The sequence below is a fragment of the Lynx canadensis genome, chromosome D3 (assembly GCF_007474595.2).
Source record: "Lynx canadensis isolate LIC74 chromosome D3, mLynCan4.pri.v2, whole genome shotgun sequence".
NCBI lineage: Eukaryota > Metazoa > Chordata > Mammalia > Carnivora > Felidae > Lynx > Lynx canadensis.
Window position 1 is genome coordinate 50,140,185 of NC_044314.2, and position 18,626 is coordinate 50,158,810.

Genomic DNA, 18,626 nt, shown 5'->3' on the forward strand with positions numbered 1-18,626 from the left:
GTGTGTTGTCATTTGTGCTTTTTCAGAGAGTTAAATTTGATACCTTAAAATAGAATTAAAATAGTGGCTTCTTAAAAGTTTCACCATTTTGCCAAAGGATCAGTATGTCAGTAACAATTCTGAACTTGGTCTTCAAAAAGCAGAATCCTAACATGGAAATATTCTGATCTTTTGAAGAAAGAGCCATAGCCCAAGAATGAAGCACCACTATGGTCTAACATAGATTATTTTTATGAGCTGAAATGATAATCATATCTTCATTAAAAACCAGCTGAAATTTAGAGCTTTCAATTATCAGGTGTGTATTTTATCCCCCTATAGATGTATGCTTTTCACATTTATAGAGTGGTATAAGGCTCTGTACTCTTCTTTGTAGGGGTGTAAATATTTCCCTTTGACTCATCATAATGGTCTGAATTTTGACACTCCCTTGCCTTTGAACTTTAAACTCTTACAGTCACCCCTGGTGTCATCATTTGCCTGACAGGGACTGTAACTTTTTAAAAAGAGCATGCAATTTTCGTGTGTAGTATAGATGCTCTTTTAACTGTTAATCTCATAATACAGATCCAGTTTGCATAGAAACATGGTATGCTGCTTTGGGGAGCCAGAGTTGGTGTTTTCTAGGGGACCTGGGAGTAGAGAATATATATCTTTTGGTTGGTTTAAATGTTACAATTACTAGGAAGACTGTTTTCATGTTTATATTGAAGAAACAGCCCCTCAAATAGCTTTTACAATCTAGGTGTTTCTGTAAGAATAGTATTAGTAACATCTAACTTTTGAGTGTTTGCTATGTGTCACACCTTTAGTGCTGCATTATTTTATTTAATTGTCATGACAACTCAAGTGAATCTGGAATTTAGAGATTAAGAGACTGCTTTATAGGAGTCTGGGTGAAAAATGTTGAAACACTGAACTAAAGTTATGATGTGTTGATGAAGATGAGGAAACAGATAAACTTTGAGGAGACAAAATGGAAGAATCGAAAGAGTTGATAACTGGCCACAGAAGGATCATGGCAAAAAATTTAGGATAATTTGGAATTTTGAGTAACTGAATAGATGGATTGGCTCAGAAGGGAATACTGGAGAATTACTGGGAGAGTTGGACTAGGAAGGATGAGCTCAATTTTGGTAAAGATTTTGACGTGGTTGCAGAATCTCCAAGGGGAGACACCTGTTTGGTATATAATTGGATATGTTGATCTAGAGTTTGAGAGAAGTTTGAACTAAGGAAATTTAATAATTATTCAGAGGTTTAGAGGAGATGTCCCCACCCTGAGGTTTGTAAAATGACATGGTAGGAGAGAGTTGTGAGGAATACCATCATTTAAGAGTCTTGAAGAAGAGTACCTGGGAAGAGGTCAGAGGATCAGAAGAGAGTGGTAGAAACCAAAGGAAGAATTTCAAGAATCAAGAATGGTCAGCACTGTCATATCACAATTGAAGGCTGAAGAGTGACACTAGAAAAAGAAGAGTGGTCTTTTCAGAGTGGTGGAGGCAGTAATGGACACTGTGAGTATCCACTAATGGCCACAGTCAAACTTCAAAATAAGTTGATTCTGTAATTGTGATCATCTAAAGATGCCTATGAATTTGTCAGCTGCCCTTGAATAGTTGTTGGTTCATTATAAAAATACCTGCTGTATAGATGTTCTAGAAACTACAAGTATAGACAGGAACCACAAGGTTTTATGGGTTATGCCCTTGTTTACAAGGACATGCAGTGTTTTTATTTTGCAAAATTATTAAAAAATCAGTATTTTACCATTGGGTGAAGTATGACTACCTTAAGGACAGTAAGTATAATAGACATGCATTGATATTTTAATTGTTCTTGCTTACATTGCGTGGCTGCCCAGCTAGGGTGTCTGGATAGGAACACAGATAGAGACCTGCCTAACCATATGTCACCAGGAGTTACAGTTGCTGATTTGATTTATGGAAGGTAGACGTATGTATGTCTTTGACCTATTCTCATGGCTCTTGGGCCTTTGGGCAGATAAAGGGAAGATAACTGTCTTATAATAACCCCTCCTCCTGCCATACCATTCTAGTAAAAATAAAATAGAACAAAGAAGTGGTCAGAAAACAACTTGCTTTTTTTCTTAGAACTTATTTCATCTTTTGTCATAGTCACTGAAGTAGATGCTTTCCTTAGCTCAGCACTTGAAAGTTAAGAGCAGAAGGAATTTATTGTGTGAATGAATGGCTTTAACCCTTGGCCTCAGAGGCCCTTACTGAAATATCTTTAGTGATGGTTTCTTTCAGTGAAACCAGGGTTTCAGTGCTAGGGCAGAATTCTCCTAGACCTGGAAAAAGCTTAAGGGCCAGTTTCCATGACTAAAGAGAGGCCTGAGGGATATTTGTTCCCTGGAATAAACTGAAAGTTATTCCAGCTTTAGGTAGTTGAATCCAAAGGAATAGCAATCAGATCCACAGCTTTAAGTCTTTCCAATGGAGCAGCTGCTTTGGAGTATGTAGTGGATCTCTGGCAGTTTCTGCTTGCTCCCAAATCTGTCACCACACTCAACAAATGTTTATTATCGTCTCTCCTGAGGTAACAGCCAGGGGTCCTTGGCCTAGAAGAGTGTTTCTGTTTTGTTTTAAAGCTTGAGAGAGTGTGTTTTGTTTTGTTTTAAAGCTTGAGAGAGTGTGTGCAAGCAGGAGCAGGGGAAGAGGGGGAGAGAGAGAGAATCCCAAGCAGGCTCCACACTGTCAGTGCAGAGCCCGACCCAGGACTTGCTCTTACGAACTGTGAGTTCATGAGCCAAAATCAAGAGTCGGCCACTTAACTGAGCCACCCAGACACCCCTAGAAGAGAGTTTTCATGGTTCTGTAGCAAAGTCTACTATGCTAGCACTCTTTACTTAATAGAACTGAAAGCCATTTTTCTGAAATAAAGTTATTCTTTAGGTAGTTTGGAAATGGAGATGAACACCTCATGTCATACTACACAGTTCTAGCACCCCAAAGTTCTGTTTCTAAGGACACCAAAATGAATACAGTTGCCATCTATAAAAGATTGGGGTTATACTATGAATATTTCTAATGCCTCTTTAATAGTCATCATTTGTAAGATCTGTCATCCATAATATGGAACTCTGCAAATGGGCATGATGTGTGGATACTTTATATGTGTGTACATCTTCTTTGTATAAGCTACAGCTTTTCACTCAAGTATTTATTTAACACTTTCTTGAACTGTTAGGTGAGAATAGTTGAATCTTAGAGTCATCCAGCCTGTGATCTGTGGACTTCCAGTCTTTTTTGGACATACCAGAAAATCAGGGTAAAGAAAACACTTTTCCTGTTTAAGGGGATGGGAGAGAATTTTAATACATTCACCAAATTAAATGAAAAGACAACATACGGTAGACACAACTTAAAAGACCATTTAGAATCATAAACAAAATGTGAGGTAGACCGACTAGTGTAATTCACCAAATTTTGGTTAAGAAAATTTTACAATAATAAGGTAACACAGGTGCTTCCTTTTCTAAGAATCACAAAAAGCAGTTGCATAAATTACAGCCAAAATAATTGAATACAACAATTCTTATTCTAATTTTAGTTTACATTCAGTATTAACCTGTGTGAACTGTCATACATGGCAAGGTTCAACAGGTCTATAGATCAATTATTATGCAGGCCTAGCAAACACATTCATACCACAATGTTTTAAAGGATGGCAAGGCTTGAAGCTGAACACACCAAGGTATGTATTAACAAATCATGGTGTCCTGTGCTTGTGCAATTTTATCCTTAAAGGAGAAGGACCTAACGTTCTCTAAGGAATTATACTGATAAGATGATTTTAAAAGATCCAAACCTTAGTAAGATAGGCATTGAGAAGAATAGGCAGGTCAGTTTGAGTTCTCCATCTTTGGGGTGATGGTCTTTGGCTTTGTTCTGGCATTTTTCTTCCACAGGGTTTAATAGTATTTAAGAGATCACAATCATTTGATTTTTCAGAGTACAGCCCTAATATGGAGTACCTGCATCTAAGGTTACTACTTTAAAAAAACACACTTTATAAAGACTTTGAAGCCATAAAGCCAGAAGAAACCCTGAGAGGCCATCTGCCCCAGTTACAAGTGTTTTGGGATTATTTCAAGTATTTTATTTGCCCTATAAATATTGGAATATTGCACAGTGGGTTTTTTGATATCCTCTGCATTAGGCCCTTTCAACAAAACAGGAACAATTGAAATACATTCATATCTAAATCAACCTGCTTCAAAACGTACCTCTTTACCAAAAATTCTGTACTGAAATTATGAGTATTTTTAAAGTATACATAAGGCAGATCCTCGTTGAAGGAGAATTTAAAATGGGGTTTAAAGGAATTGTTCATTTCAAAATACATTTAAAGCATCGTAAGCTATATTAAAACCAAGAGATCTGCAAACCATTTTCAGATTAGTACATTCCATTTTTTCACTACTGTAAACTCCTTGTTATCACAAGCTAATAAAGCTGGTCAGTTAACGTTATTTGTTCTAAGTAAATGCAGGCTGAGTCAGCCACCTCTCAGTAGTTTCAGGCCATAAGTAAGACTTCAATTCAAGTAAAAATGGCCATTTTAAGTGGTATGTGTGGGCTCATGAGAAAAATGTCAAATTGTTGAATGATGAGAACTAGAGTAATTTAAGCACAAACTTCCAAAGGACTTCATTTGTTCTAGAACATTTTCTAAAAGTCTGGGTTTGATTAAAATACATGGTGAGAAACTTACACTGTTGGTACTGAAAAAACACCCCCTACCGATTTTAGTGAGTCAGAGACTTTTAATGGAATCTTTCTTACTCCTCACAAAAGAATCACTGGTAAGATTAAAACAGTGGTCTTCCTATGGCTCTGTTTCCCATTTCAGCAGTTTTTGTGTTGTTGTCTATATAAGGTAGCTGATATTTATTCAGTGTATTTTTTATTAAAGGAAGCTTTGCTTGAGGCCATGAAAAGAAACAAACTAGTTCCATTCCACACAGAACCAGAGCCTGACATTTAGCTTTGCTGGTGCCAACTGCTTAATCCCAACCAAACAGGGTGGGTATGGGGTGACTGCTGAAAGCTTCTTAATTGGCTCAACTACTGAATTAGGTTCTCCTTGTACAAGTTTAATCTCTGTTCCATATTCTCATAGACATAGTGTGCTTAGAGACTGGAAAGGTTTTTAAAGAATGAAAAAAACCTAAGGAATTTCAGCAAGGAGAAGCTGCATAAATGCATACAGTGCCTGCTCTGCATTTACTGATTTGTTTGTTCAGTTTAAATAGTAAACTTTTAACTCGTGTGGAAATTTTGCCAAAAGTTTCAATACATATAAGATTATAAATCTTAAACTAACACTGCACAAAGACAAAGCTACTTCTTTTTTTTTAAAATACAAATATCTTCTACATTCTATCATTTCAGACCCCTGAGTAGTACTGTACCAAAGTACAGATCTGAAGAGAAACTGAGGGTTCAGGCCTCAAACGTTAATCTTCATTTAATTCCACACCAGTGGTGTGAGTCTCATGTAACACATTCAGGCTAGCTAATGCTGAGAGTCCGTTTTCCCCCTAACACAGTATAGTAGAAAAAAACAATGCAAACTCCACGTTATTTCTCCAAAGTACACCCTCCTCAGGCTCCCATGGCAGACCATGTCTTAAGTAATTGCATAACTGCCTAGGGTGGAGTTAACCTGAATTGAAGGTCCCAAAAGTGGAACTGAAAGAGAGTGATACCTCAGAGACCTGCCTCAGATTGGGGTTGGAGGGGCGGATTTCTTTGGAGAACAAATATGTTGCACTTTGCTCCACAGTGATTGTACTTTAAAGGAAAAAAAATCCCAAATAAATGTTTCTGCCCCACCCCACCTAGGCATCCCTTTGCTATTTTTGGTGTCTCCGAAAGGTCATACGTGGCGGCCAGTAAGAAAGTAGAGGGGCTTGTCATCACTGCTGTTAGCAGTTTGAAACTCGTCTCGGAGGCGGAACTGCCACTCATCCTCCAGCTCTAAGCGGACAATTGTTTGGCGTAAGGAGCTTCTGTCTTGGCAGATGACACACAGGGTAGCACCTTCAGAAAAAAAGGCAGAAGTGCATCTTAGGTTCAGGGATTGAAATTACGAAGAGCCTATCATCTTTTTCTGATTATGTCCTCTAAGCTGACACATCTGAGAACCAACATATAGGTAAGTAACCTGTCACAACTGCTCATTATAATTTTCATCTTATTTGAGTTCAAAAATAAACTCAAGTTTTGAGTTATCAGATTCAAAAGTTAAGAGTGTAAAGTGAAAAATCTTCCCTTCCCCTGTGGTAACCGATGGTAAAACCAATGTTCTATGTGTCTAGAGCAGGGGTTCTCCACTCGGCACCACTGGATAATTCTGTTATGGGGGCTGTTCTGTTCTTATAGGATATTTTAGCAGCATCCTTGGTTTCTCTTTTACTCACTATATGCCAGCAGCACTTTCCAGTGTGATAGTCTGAAATGTCTCCAGATAATGCCAAATGTCCTGAGAGGCAACCTCCCTCCCTCACTGTTCCATATGTATTTCATGCATATGTAAATACACATGTTCATCTGTTCTTAAATTCTACATGAGTGAAATCATACAGTATTTGTTTCTCTGACTTACTTCACTTAGCATCATATACCCAGGTCCATCCATGCTGTTGCAAAAGCAAGACCTCCTTTTTAATGGCTGAGTAATATGCCATTATATACAAATACATCTTCCTTACTGATTCATCTATGGAGGGACACTTGGGTAGCTTACATATTTTGGCTATTGTAAATAATGCTGCAGTAAACATAGGGTTGCATATATCTTTTCAAATTAGGGCTTTTATTTTCTTTAAATACCCAGTAGTGGAATACTGGATAATATGGTTCTTTTTTTTTTTTTTTTTAATGTTTATTTATTTTTGAGAGAGTGATTGACAGCGTGTGAGCGGGGTAGAGGCAGAGAGAGGGAAGGAAAGACAGAATCCAAAGCAGGCTCCGAGCTGTCAGCACAGAGCCCGACGCGGGGCTCAAACTCAAGAGCAGTGAGATCATGACCTGAGCCGAAGTCCAGTGCTCGGCCGACTGAGCCACCCAGGTGCCCCAATTCTATTTTAAGTTTTTGAGGAACCTCTATACTGTTTTTCACAGTGGCCTGTGCACAGTATGGTGAATCATACTTTGTTCACCGACTTCAGAGGTCATCTTGTCAGGATTATTCATGATACATAATCTGCAGTTTGTCCTTGGGCAGATCTTTTTGTACAGTGCATACCTGTTGAAGCAACTTTAGCTTCTATACCAGAATCACATCTCATTAAGCTGAGTTTTATTACAATGAGATTATTTGAAAAGCATTATTTCTCTTCTTGCACTGCATCATTCTTTTCTAGAATTAATGGTAAAAACATTTAATGTGGTCACATTTCTGGCCATCTATCTGTATTTTGTCCTGGTATGATGGACTTGATTCCACCCACACCCCAGTTAAGAAAATCATGGCCCTCGTTTAAAATAAGCAGGGTATTCACTGGCAAAAAAGATTATTAAAGTGCTTTTTGGCTCACTTCCCTATTTTGTTCAGCAGGAACAATGGCATTCACAAACAAAAGACACTAAATTTGGTATACCTTTTAGAAACTTAAATTTCTTCAGAAGATCAGCACCTACAAAAGAGTCACAGAGGTACAAGAGAAGTCCACTGAAAAACACCCCTTCACAGTTGACATTGCTGGAGTGGGGTCTGGAGCTGATGTAGCATATGGCCACCTGGAATCATCAAGCAGACAGCACGGACATTTCAAAAAGCAGGCAAAACATCTGCACTTCAGCTGAATAAGTCAGTACCTGCCTATTTAGTTATTCCAGGGTAAGGTAAAGGACATACATTTTTTTAATTGAAACTGAAATAGGTTGGTTATTTAAATTCTGCACCTCTTTTATTTAGTGTGCCAAGTTTTAACCTATTTACATCTTGTTTCTCTTGATAAAGGACAGTTACGAGAGAATTAGTAGTAAGAAATGAAACAGGCCTCTCCACCTAAATGTCTTTGTAAAAATGAAAAATGGTCTTCCACAAAAAGGCACACTTGGGATGAAATTTAATTTTTTTAAATTCTCATCAATAAGGTAATCAGCTTTTCATTTAAATACACTTAAATTTTCAGACAGAAGCTTCAAGCAGTGCATAATTTTAAGTATTTAGTTCTATATGGCTTTCATGTAAAGAAGATAGCTTTATAAAAATTACACGGAGGTAAGATAGTTGGGAGACCCTGAGAACAGGGGCATGGCTTAATGACTGCACCTGACGGCTTGGATCCAAATACTGGTTCCTCTGCTTAGTAGCTGGGTAACACTGAGCGGCTTCCTTCATTTTGCCATACCTCAGTTTCTCTGTCTGGCGAAATAGTAGTAGTACCTGTTTCATAGGACTGTTTTATGAAATAAACACTGTAAACCACTTAGTAGGTATTCACTGTTAGTTGCTGTTAGTAGTAGTGTTGAGACTGTGTTGTCTAACATCTTGAACCCTGGACCCTGGGGTGGAGGAGTCTAGAGGCCTGGGTTAGACACATGACTTAGAGATACTAATGGTTTTTAAGGTACCTTCTACAACTCATGGTGTAGATTACATTTTCATTCTTATGAAATTTCAGTAAAATTGATTTAAAAATCAGTTTCCAGAATTGAATACATTTGGATTTCAGTCTGAAGATATTGTATATGTTAATACATACAAAGAAGAAAACCTAAGAGTTTTATACATACAAAGAGGAATGTGTGTATGTTTTAATACATACAAAGAGGAAAACCTAAAATACGGTTTACCAAAATGTCACTGTTCCCATTACAAGTGATTCTTTTTCTTTATACCTTTTATTTACAGAGGATGTTAGTGAACAGTTAAATATTTTTAAAATATTACTAATAATTGTAGAGGAAAGCTTTGTGGCAGAAGCCCTTAAATAAAGTCCTGAAGGCCATCAGTGGTCAAAGGTGCAAGTGGCAAAAACTAACACTGATGGGGAATTTGAGACAAGAGAAAGAATGCAAAATAAGGAAACAATGGCAAAGAAAGAAATCCTAGAGTGGGAAGTGGTGAAGTGACAGCTACAAAGGTCTCCTGTGATACCCTAAATTGTCCAGCAGTCACTGAGCTTCTCTTTTGCCTAAAACAGTGGCTAAGACACTGTGTGCCTTTGAACTGTGTCTTGTGGAGAAGCATCATCACGTGATTGTAATACGGTCTGATACGTTTCAGGACGGCAAGCAACTGCTTCTGTCCACAGTCACTGAGGTAGGCTCAGTGGAACTGACCTCTGAGCTAAGCTTTGCATATTCACTGGCTCACTGTGGACAGCAGAAGTAGGGATGGGGAGGGACAGTTGCCATCACATCTTGTGTGAGCCTTTTGCAGTATGAGTATGTCACAGGCTCCTTTTTTGTCTCCATTTAAGCTTTCAAATGGGAGCTAAAATGGGAAAGAAATTGATGGAAATGGGTAAAAGCACAATACCAGCCCTCTTCCCTTTACCTCTGGTCCAATGTTAAGGTAGCAGTCAATGGCCAACACAGGACTCTTGAAGTTATGGATGGCTTTGGGGAAGAGTTTGTAGGAAGCATGCTGAAGGAACTTCTCCAGGAGAAACTGCGCAGGGGCTGCCAGTAGTGTGTGTTCACTGTCGGGAGCACAGACATACTGAAGGGGCAAGATGGGTGCTAAGCTCTCTGACACCTGAAATCAGAGCCGAGATTATCATGGGAAATAGGTCTGTCACTGGATGAAACGGGCAAGGAAAAATGGCATTGCACACTAACGGTCCCCAAATAGTAGTAGTAGCACAGTGACAGATGCTAGGCTCAGAGGTTAGTTTGTCCTTCTTGGGTTCTGGACTTTTTTCCCCCTTGGGAATAGGTTGGGTCTCACTTAATGCACAGCCAGGGCAGGAGAAAATGGAAATGTTGGCTTCTTTGACAGTTACTGCATTTAGCAACATTGTGAGGACCAACAGGAAGCCTTTCACAGTGCTGCTAGATGTGGACACGTTAAGTCCCATCTCAGCACATCCAAAAAATAAAAGCGAAGAGGCTTCTAAGCTGCACTGGGGAGTTCACATGTTATAAATTAAATTATTAAGACAGTAAATGTCTTAAACAGAAAAGGGTAGGTCCATGGAATTCACCCTCAATAAGTGTTGATTGGTCTTACTTTCTTAAAACAACAACAACAACAAAACTGGCAAAGGACCAGACAAGCATCTTAATTTACATTTCTCTTATGTATTAAAGAATGTAAAAATGTTAGTTTTGCCAGTTTATAAAGATAGAATGTTAAGTTTGAAACAAGATTTGATGGAGGAATTGTTAAGCCTTAAATCTAAAGAAATGTAAATCTGTTGAATTTTCAAATCTTTTGTTTTACTCTAGATGAATCCTCAGTAAGGAGACAGACTGCATATTTGGCATTAAGAACTGACTCCCTTGTGTTATCTCACTTTCCAGTCAAGTGGCAAGTACTTAATGCCAGTACCTAATAACAAAGAACAGTAGAATCAAGCTTGCAAACTTACCATAATCTTTGGTTTAATGATAAAGTCCCTTTGCCCTCCAACCTGAACATGTTTCTTCATGAGACTGAAGTTATTAAAGCGGCAGATGAGCAGGCCACTACTGTTTGTTCTCAGGTTAAAGTCAACATCTTCACAGAAATACCTAAATCATAATCACAATAATAGATCTCTGACTACCTGTCGCGTCCCAGCCATATTTGTGTTTTGTTTTGTTCTGAGACGGAGAGAGAGAATGAGAACATGGGAGTGAGCATCGAAGCAGGGCAGAGGGAGAGGGAATCTCAAACAGGCTCCATGCTTAGTACAGAGCCTGATGCGGGGCTCGATCCCACGACCCTGGGATCATGACCTGAGCTGAAATCAAGAGTCAGACATTTAACCTACTGAGCCACCCAGGTGCCCCTACATCCCAGCCATGTTAATTACATACATAAAGTCTGTTAGGAGACAGACTCAGAATCAACTTTGCCTTCTCGTGGAGCTGACCCTCTTAACTCTGCTCAATTCAGGGGCTCACAGGCCAGAGTTAAAAGGAGGAGGAAGTGAGAGGACTTAGGACCCAGACATTCCATGAGGCCTTGGGTATTCCTAAGCTGAAACAGGACTGACTGCACATTCTGTGTATTCTTGTGGGACAGAGATGCAGAGGTGCTCCCAGTTTAACAATCCTGGCTGCAAACAGGATGAAACATCATCTGCCATGAAATAGCTACAGAATATTCTAATAGCTACAGATTGGGGGTTGACGTACGAGGACTTTATGGTTCCTGACATTCCTCACTTGGCCATCTTGGATTTTCCAGTATGTGGACATTATTTATTCAGGAGGCAAGACCAGGGCTAGTCTGCTTATTCCCACCTGTTGGCTTCTCCCTACAGGATCCAGATCTCTGGATCTTACTAACATTTAGGGGAAGGATTAACTTCTGATTTCTGAGGATGGAAGAGTTCACCTTCAATGGGTTAAGGACCCACCCACACTGATCTGTACTGATGTAATAGTTTTTGTCCCTCTTGTAGTTCTTGCTGAATACTGAGATGGCTAAAATACATTTTCTAAGCATTTCATGTTGTAATTATTATTATTTAAGGGTCCGGGTCAGTTTGAAGGAGGATGAAGGGGGGCTTTGGGGTTTGTGATCCCAGTTCTCCCTCCTTGTCCATAAAAAGAGATTCTCAGGTTTTCGAAGACAGAGGAACAAACATATTATAGGGGTCATTGTTGGGCGGAAGCAAACATGCCTGGAATGCTTGCACCCAGGAGGCCCGACTTACCTGTTGAAGTCATACTGCACATTCTGAGTCAAGTCTATGTTAAGGAGAATGAAGTCATGCACATGGCACCTAGAGAATGGGGCTTTCAGGCTCTGAGAAGTCAGCTTGCTGCTCCATTTCTGTATGCCAAGGATTGCGTAGTGGATGATTTTTGGTGTTGCTTCAATATGCTGCAAGACGCTCTTCAAGGACACATTCTTACTGGAAACTCCTGCTTCCATGGGCTGGCTATGAAATGTCAAGTTAGTTTATATAAGAGCAATAAATATTACCGGAGAGAGGATCATTTTTGAAGGGATAACACTACTATACACTATTAATGTCCATAAAGATATAATTAGCTGGCTTGCTTTATATTAGCCTGGAATGGAAAAGGACGTCAAGCCTAGTTTTCATGATGCCTGTCACTGCTAACTTAAGGAAATGGTCTTTTGGGGGTGGGGCTTACCACTTTTAAGACAGAAAAAAACAGCCCAACTCAAAATGACTAATGAACAAGAAGTTACCAAAGAAAGGGAGCCAGAGGTTAGAAGCACACAAGTATACTTCCCAGTGTTGTAATTCTGGTAAAGTAAAGGAGTATTTGAGAATGTCACTGGCTTCATATTCACAGTGGAAACATAGTGTGTGAGCTGGAAGGAAGGGCCGAGAGGTCATCAGTGGGGGTGCTACTGGTATTTAGGGACCATTTACTGCATAGGACTTTTCCAGGTTTAACATTCCCTGGTCCTCGTGGAGCCCCTTCACCAGGAGAACCACTGATTTGGGCCCAGCCCTAATTTTACAGATGACAGAATTGAGACAAAGAGATGAAATAACTTTTCCTTTTCATCCAGGCAGGTTACCAAGCAGAGCTGAGATTAAAAACCAGGTGTGGTTCAGAAGCTAGTGGACTTTATAAATCATAGCGCCTTTCAACAGACTTTATAGCAAACCAAAGCCATGATGCAGAAATAGTCCAGAAATTTAACGGCACAGTGAATATCTAAAGAAAAGTGCTAGTGAGGGTTGTCTTCTGGATAATTGCTCTGTAAAGCTGTCCCTCTCTCATTTACTTCCATGCATAATAAGCCAAGGAAAGCATCTCCTTCATAGCATTAGGCCATACTCCCCTAGAACTGCTTGGCAAATACTACTACCTGGTCTGATCCTGAACACTGTGAATGTTCCATAGAACACACGAGTCGTCCATCACAACGATAAAAGGCCAGACACACTGGCGTTTAACTCCCAGTTCTTCCAGGCGGTTCCTCTCCAGTTCCAGATTGTGGTAGGACAGCTCCTTAATGAGAAACCTGGCAGCACCTGGAAGGCAACATAGCCACAGCTGTACATCCTTCACCCAGGCCTGACCCAAACCCCACAGACAGCTCACATTCTCTCCGCAGGCATGCCTATTCACATGGTGGCCATGTGGGATGGGAGGGTCAACCAATTGTTCAGAGCAGTGGTTCTCAAATGAGTAAAAGTAAGAATCACTGAAGGAGTCTCTTTAAAATGCCAATTTCCGGAGCCCATCACCAGAGATTCACTTTAGGTTTGATAAGGGCCTAGAAACCAGAGCTGTCTTTGATGATGCAGATGATTCATGAAGTACACTTTGAGGGGAAAAGAATCCAGTTTCCTTGATGGGACAGAGGATACCACATAGAGGAAACACTTATTACTGGTTCTATAAAGCCAAGATAATACGTGCTCTCAGTCTTGGAAGCAGCCACTCACATGTCCTGCCTGCACTAGGGAGTAGCCAAGTTTGCAATAACCTAAAGTATCCCCTGCTTTGGATACCTTTAGGAGATTGACAGCGATGTCTTCTTTGAAGAAGATTCTGGAAACTGGCATCCTTTTCTTAGACAGTCTTTTCCACCGCACCTCCCCCCCCCCCCCCAGAGGCAATATGGTCTAGTAAAAGACTGGAGCCAAGCTGCCTACATTTAAATCCTGATACCGCCACTTTCTAGCTGTGAGTGAATGCCTTGGTTTCTCTACCTGTAAGAATGCAATGGTAATGTCCATCTCACAGGATTGTTGTGTGGTGCTCAAGACAGTGCCTAATGTGGTAAGTACTCAGTAATAGAGAATATTAAGATGAGGTTCCTCAGATCCATCCATGTTGTTGCAAATGGTAAGATTTCATTCTTCTAATAGTGAACATTCCATTGTGTATATATGCCACATCTTCATCCTTTCATCTATTGATGCACACTTAGGTTGCTTCCATAATTTGGCTATTGTAAATAATGCTAAGTGAAATAAGCCAGTCAGAGAAAGACAAATACCGTATTTCACTTATATGTGGAATTTAAAAAACAAAACAAATGAAGAAAAAAGAGAGATAAACCAAAAAACAGACTCTTAACTATAGAGAAGAGATGGTTGGTTACAAGGGAGGTGGGAGGGTGGGAGGGGTGAAATGGGTAAAGGGGATTAAGAGTACACGTCTCATGATGAGCACTGAGTAATGTATAGAATTGTTGATTCACTATATTTTACACCTGAAACAAATATAAGACCATATGTTTTACACTGGAATTAGAATTTTAAGAAAAGATCACATATTAGACACATTTTATTAGACAAATTTGCACATCCGAAAATGAAACAAAATGTAGGTAATGAAATGAAGAGGCTAAAAAAGCTATTGAATCTATGGAGGAAAGAGAAAAATAGTTTGGAAGTAGGAAGGAAAATCTGCCTTACAACAGGATGTATGTAATACGTGTTCTCAATGTAGTAAGAACCGTATATGAAAAGCCCACAACTAACACTGTAATGGTAAGAGATGGAAAGCTTTTCCTCTAAGCTCAAGAACAAGACAAGGATGCCCACCTTTACCACTTTATTTAACATACTACTGGAAATTCTAGCCAGAGCAATTAGGCAAGAAGAAGAAATAAAAGGCACTCAGGTTGGAAAGGAAGAAGTAAAATTATCTGTTTGTAGGCAACATGACCTTCAATGTAGAGAACCGTAAAGATTACACACACACACACACACACACAGAGTTAGAAATAAGTGAATTCAGCAAAGTTGCAGATACAAAAACTAAAAAAATCTGTTCTCTCTATACACTAATAGTGATCTAAAAGGGAAATTAAAAAAAAAAAAACTTCCATTTACAATGGCATCAAAGAGAATAAAATACTTTGGAATAAATGTTTATTTAACCAAGCATGTGAAAGACTTGTACATGAAAAAGTACACAACATTTGCTGAAAGAAAGTAAAGATGATAAGTAAATGGAAAGACATCTGTGTTCATGGATTGGAAGATGTGATATTGTTGAGATGTCAATATTACCCAAAGTGATCTACAGATTTAATGCAATCCCTATCAAAATCCTAATGATATTTTTTTGGAGCAGAAATAAAAAAAAAAAAAACCCATCCTTAAATTCATATGGAATCTCAAGGGACCCTCAATAGCCAAAACAACCTTGAAAAAGAACAAAATTGGAGGTCTCACGGCTGATTTCAAAACTTACTACAAAACCACAGTAATCACAACAATGTGGTACCAATGGGATAAGAATACAGAGCCCAGCACTATGCCCTTGTGTTTCTGGTCCAGCCCTAAGGCCTACGGTCAAATGATTTTTGACAAAGGTGCCAAGACCACTGAATGGGAAAAGGACAGTCTCTTTAACAGATGGTATTGGAAAACTGGATATACACATGCAAAAAATGAAGTTGGATCTTTAACTTACACTACATAAAACTAACAGGGATCAAAGACCTAAATGCAAGAGCTAAAACTATAAAACTTTTAGAAGAAATCAGGCAATCAGCAAACCTAAAGGCAACCACTGGAATGGGAGAAGATATCTGCAAATGATATATCAAAGGGTTAGTATCCAATATCTATAAAGAACTTACCAAACTCAATACCCAAAAAACAAATAATCCAGTGAAGAAATGGGCAAAAGACACAAATAGACACTTTTCCAAAGAAGACATCCAGGTGGCTAACAGACAAATGAAAAAAATGCTCAACATCACTCATCATCAGGGAAATATAAATCAAAACCGCAATGAGTTACCACCTTAACGCCAGTCGGAATGGCTAACATTAACAACTCAGGCAACGACAGGTGTTGGTGAGGATGCGGAGAAAGAGGAACCCTTTTCCACCACTGATGGGAATGCAAACTGGTGCAGCCGCTCTAGAAAACAGTATGGAGGTTTCTAAAAAAGTTAAAAATAAAACTACCCCATGACCCAGCAATTGCACTACTAGGTATTTATCCAAGGGATACAGGTGTGTGGTTTCGAAGGGGCACGTGCACCCCAATGTTTATAGCAGCACTATCAATGATTGCCAAAGTATGGAAAGAGCCCAAATGTCCACTAATGGATGCATGGATAAAGAAGATGTGGTGTGTGTGTATGTATATATGTATGTGTGTGTGTGTGTGTATGTGTGTGTGTATATATATATATACACACACACATACACAGTGGAGTATTACTTGGCAACCAAAAAGAATGAAATCTTGCCGTTTGCAACAACGTGGATTGTATTATGCTAAGCGAAATTAGTCAAAGAAAGACCAATATCATATGACTTCACTCATATATGGAATTTAAGATACAAAATAGATGAACATAAGGGAAGGGAAGCAAAAATAATATAAAAATAGGGAGGGGGACAAAACATAAGAGACTCAAGTACAGAGAACAAACTGAGGGGTTGCTGGAGGGTTGGGTGGAGGGATCGGTTAAATGGGTAGGAGGCTTTAAGGAAGACACTTGTTGGGATGAGCACTGGGTGTTATACGTAGGGGATGAATCACTGGAATCTCCTGAAATCATTGTTGCACTAAATGCTAACTAACTTGGATGTAAATTTAAGAAAAAAGTATAAAGAAAAAAAAATAAAGAAGAAAACAGGCAAACAGCTTGCTACTGGATGTAACAATTATTTCTTGGATATGACACCAAAAGCACAGCCAACAATAGGGAAAAATAAATTGGACTGCATCAAAATTTAAAAGTTCTGTGCAAAGGATATAATTAACATGAAAAGCAACCCATGAAATGGGAGAAAACATTTACAAATCATTAGCAGGGGGTTAGCATCCAGAATACGTAAAGGACTCCTACAAATCAACAACAAAAAAGCCTAATTTTAAAATAGGAAAAGAACTTGAATAGATTGTCCAAAACAGATATATGAATGGCCAAGAAACAGACAACAAGATGCTCAACATAATTAATCATTAGGGAAATGCAAATCAAATCACAGTAAGATAGCATCTCTTACCCATTAGGATGGCTACAATCAAAAACAAGCAAACAAAAAAATCTCCCAAAACTCAAAACAAAAAACAGAAAATAAGTATTGGTGAGGATGTGAAAAAACATTTTACACTGTTGAGAAGAATGTAAAATGGTGTATGTACCATTATGGAAAACCGTTTGTCAATTCCTCAAAAAATTAAAAATAGAATTATCGTATGATTCAGCAATTCCACATGTAGGTATGTACTTAAAAGAACTGAAATCAGGGTTCTTGGAGATATATTTGTACATCTATGTTCATAGCAGCATTATTCACAATAGCCAAATGGTAGCAGCTCAAGTGTCCACAGGTGGATGAATGGATAAATACAATGGAATATTACTCAGCCTTAAAAGGGAAGGAAATTGACACATGGACAACATAGGTGAACCTTGAGAACACTGTGCTAAGTGAACTCAGCTAGACACAAAAGGCAAATACTGTAAGATTAAACTTGAAGTACCTAAACTCGTCATGCAGAGACAGAAAGTAGAATGGTGGTTGCCAGGGAAAGGAGGAGAAGATTAAGGAGTTAATCTTCAGTAGTATGGTGTTTCAGTTTTGCAAGATGAAAAGAGTTCTGGAGATTAGTTGCAAAACAATGTGAATATATTGAACACTACTGAACCGTACACTTAAATGGCTAAGCTGGTAAATTTTATGTGTTTTTTAACAAATAAAAAATAATCTGCATTTCATTTGCATATATGTTAGCTTCTCAAATTATTGCAGAAGTGGCAAAACTATAACTATGCAAATTCATCAGATCTGGGATGAGGAAAGTCACCTAACGATTGGTAAGGCATAGGAGGGGGTGATTTGAGGGTCATACTCCTATAGAAAAAGATTTTAGTTAGTCTGGGGATATGTGGTTTTGGAGAGGACAAAGAACCAAAAATATGTAAAAGCCTTAATTCACTTGATATAAAGTGATAAACATGGAAACTAAAATTGTATTCAAAACAAATTTTTGAAAATATTTTAATTATATATATTTAAGGACATAAAAAGGAATGGAAGGGAGAACAAGAGGAAAGCTCTAAGAAGGAAGGGAGAGGGATGGACAGATCAGCAGAGGGAGAAACAGGCTGAGGGGGAAAAGAAGGGAAAGTGAGACCTGGGAGAGGAGGAGTGCAGAGTTAGGGAAACTACTCAGGTCTCATCTGTATTCACTCTAGTTCTGGACTGGGATGTTCCTACTTCCCTCTAATGTGTCAATTAGCAGCTTTTGGAACTTAAACTCTTCTGAGACTACACAGAGTCGGACTCCCACAGGAGCTGATTAGAGAAAGTGGTTAACAACTACCATACAAGAAGTGAGCAGACACACAGCTCTGAATCCAATTGGAGGTTTCCTGCCCCCCAACGTCTCTGTTCCATGCTGAAGAACCATATGCCCCTTTGACAAATCAGCCCATTGCTCTTACACTCCGTGGGGGAAAAGCAAGCGAGACTTTTCCAGGCACTTTTAAGATGACTGCCATAGGCAGTAGTG

The 18,626-nt window shown here is 38.9% G+C and overlaps 1 protein-coding gene across 3 annotated transcripts in view; it reads right to left on the reverse strand.

Annotated features, from left to right (window-relative positions):
- Window positions 1–5,427: 5,427 nt before the first annotated feature.
- The window catches only part of GREB1L (GREB1 like retinoic acid receptor coactivator), a 175,982-nt gene continuing 162,783 nt past the window's right edge, over window positions 5,428–18,626 (reverse strand). For 2 of the 3 annotated variants that reach the window (XM_030336350.1, XM_030336349.1), the window contains exons 29-34: window positions 12,991–13,156; window positions 11,852–12,079; window positions 10,577–10,718; window positions 9,541–9,741; window positions 7,634–7,772; window positions 5,428–6,071 (exon numbers count right to left, since the gene is read on the reverse strand). In XM_030336350.1, the coding sequence (XP_030192210.1) occupies window positions 5,908–6,071; window positions 7,634–7,772; window positions 9,541–9,741; window positions 10,577–10,718; window positions 11,852–12,079; window positions 12,991–13,156 (1,040 nt within the window). In that variant the 3' untranslated portion in view covers window positions 5,428–5,907. Of the gene's footprint in view, window positions 6,072–7,633; window positions 7,773–9,540; window positions 9,742–10,576; window positions 10,719–11,851; window positions 12,080–12,990; window positions 13,157–18,626 lie in introns of those variants that run through there. The other variant, XM_030336351.1, reaches the window with a different exon arrangement.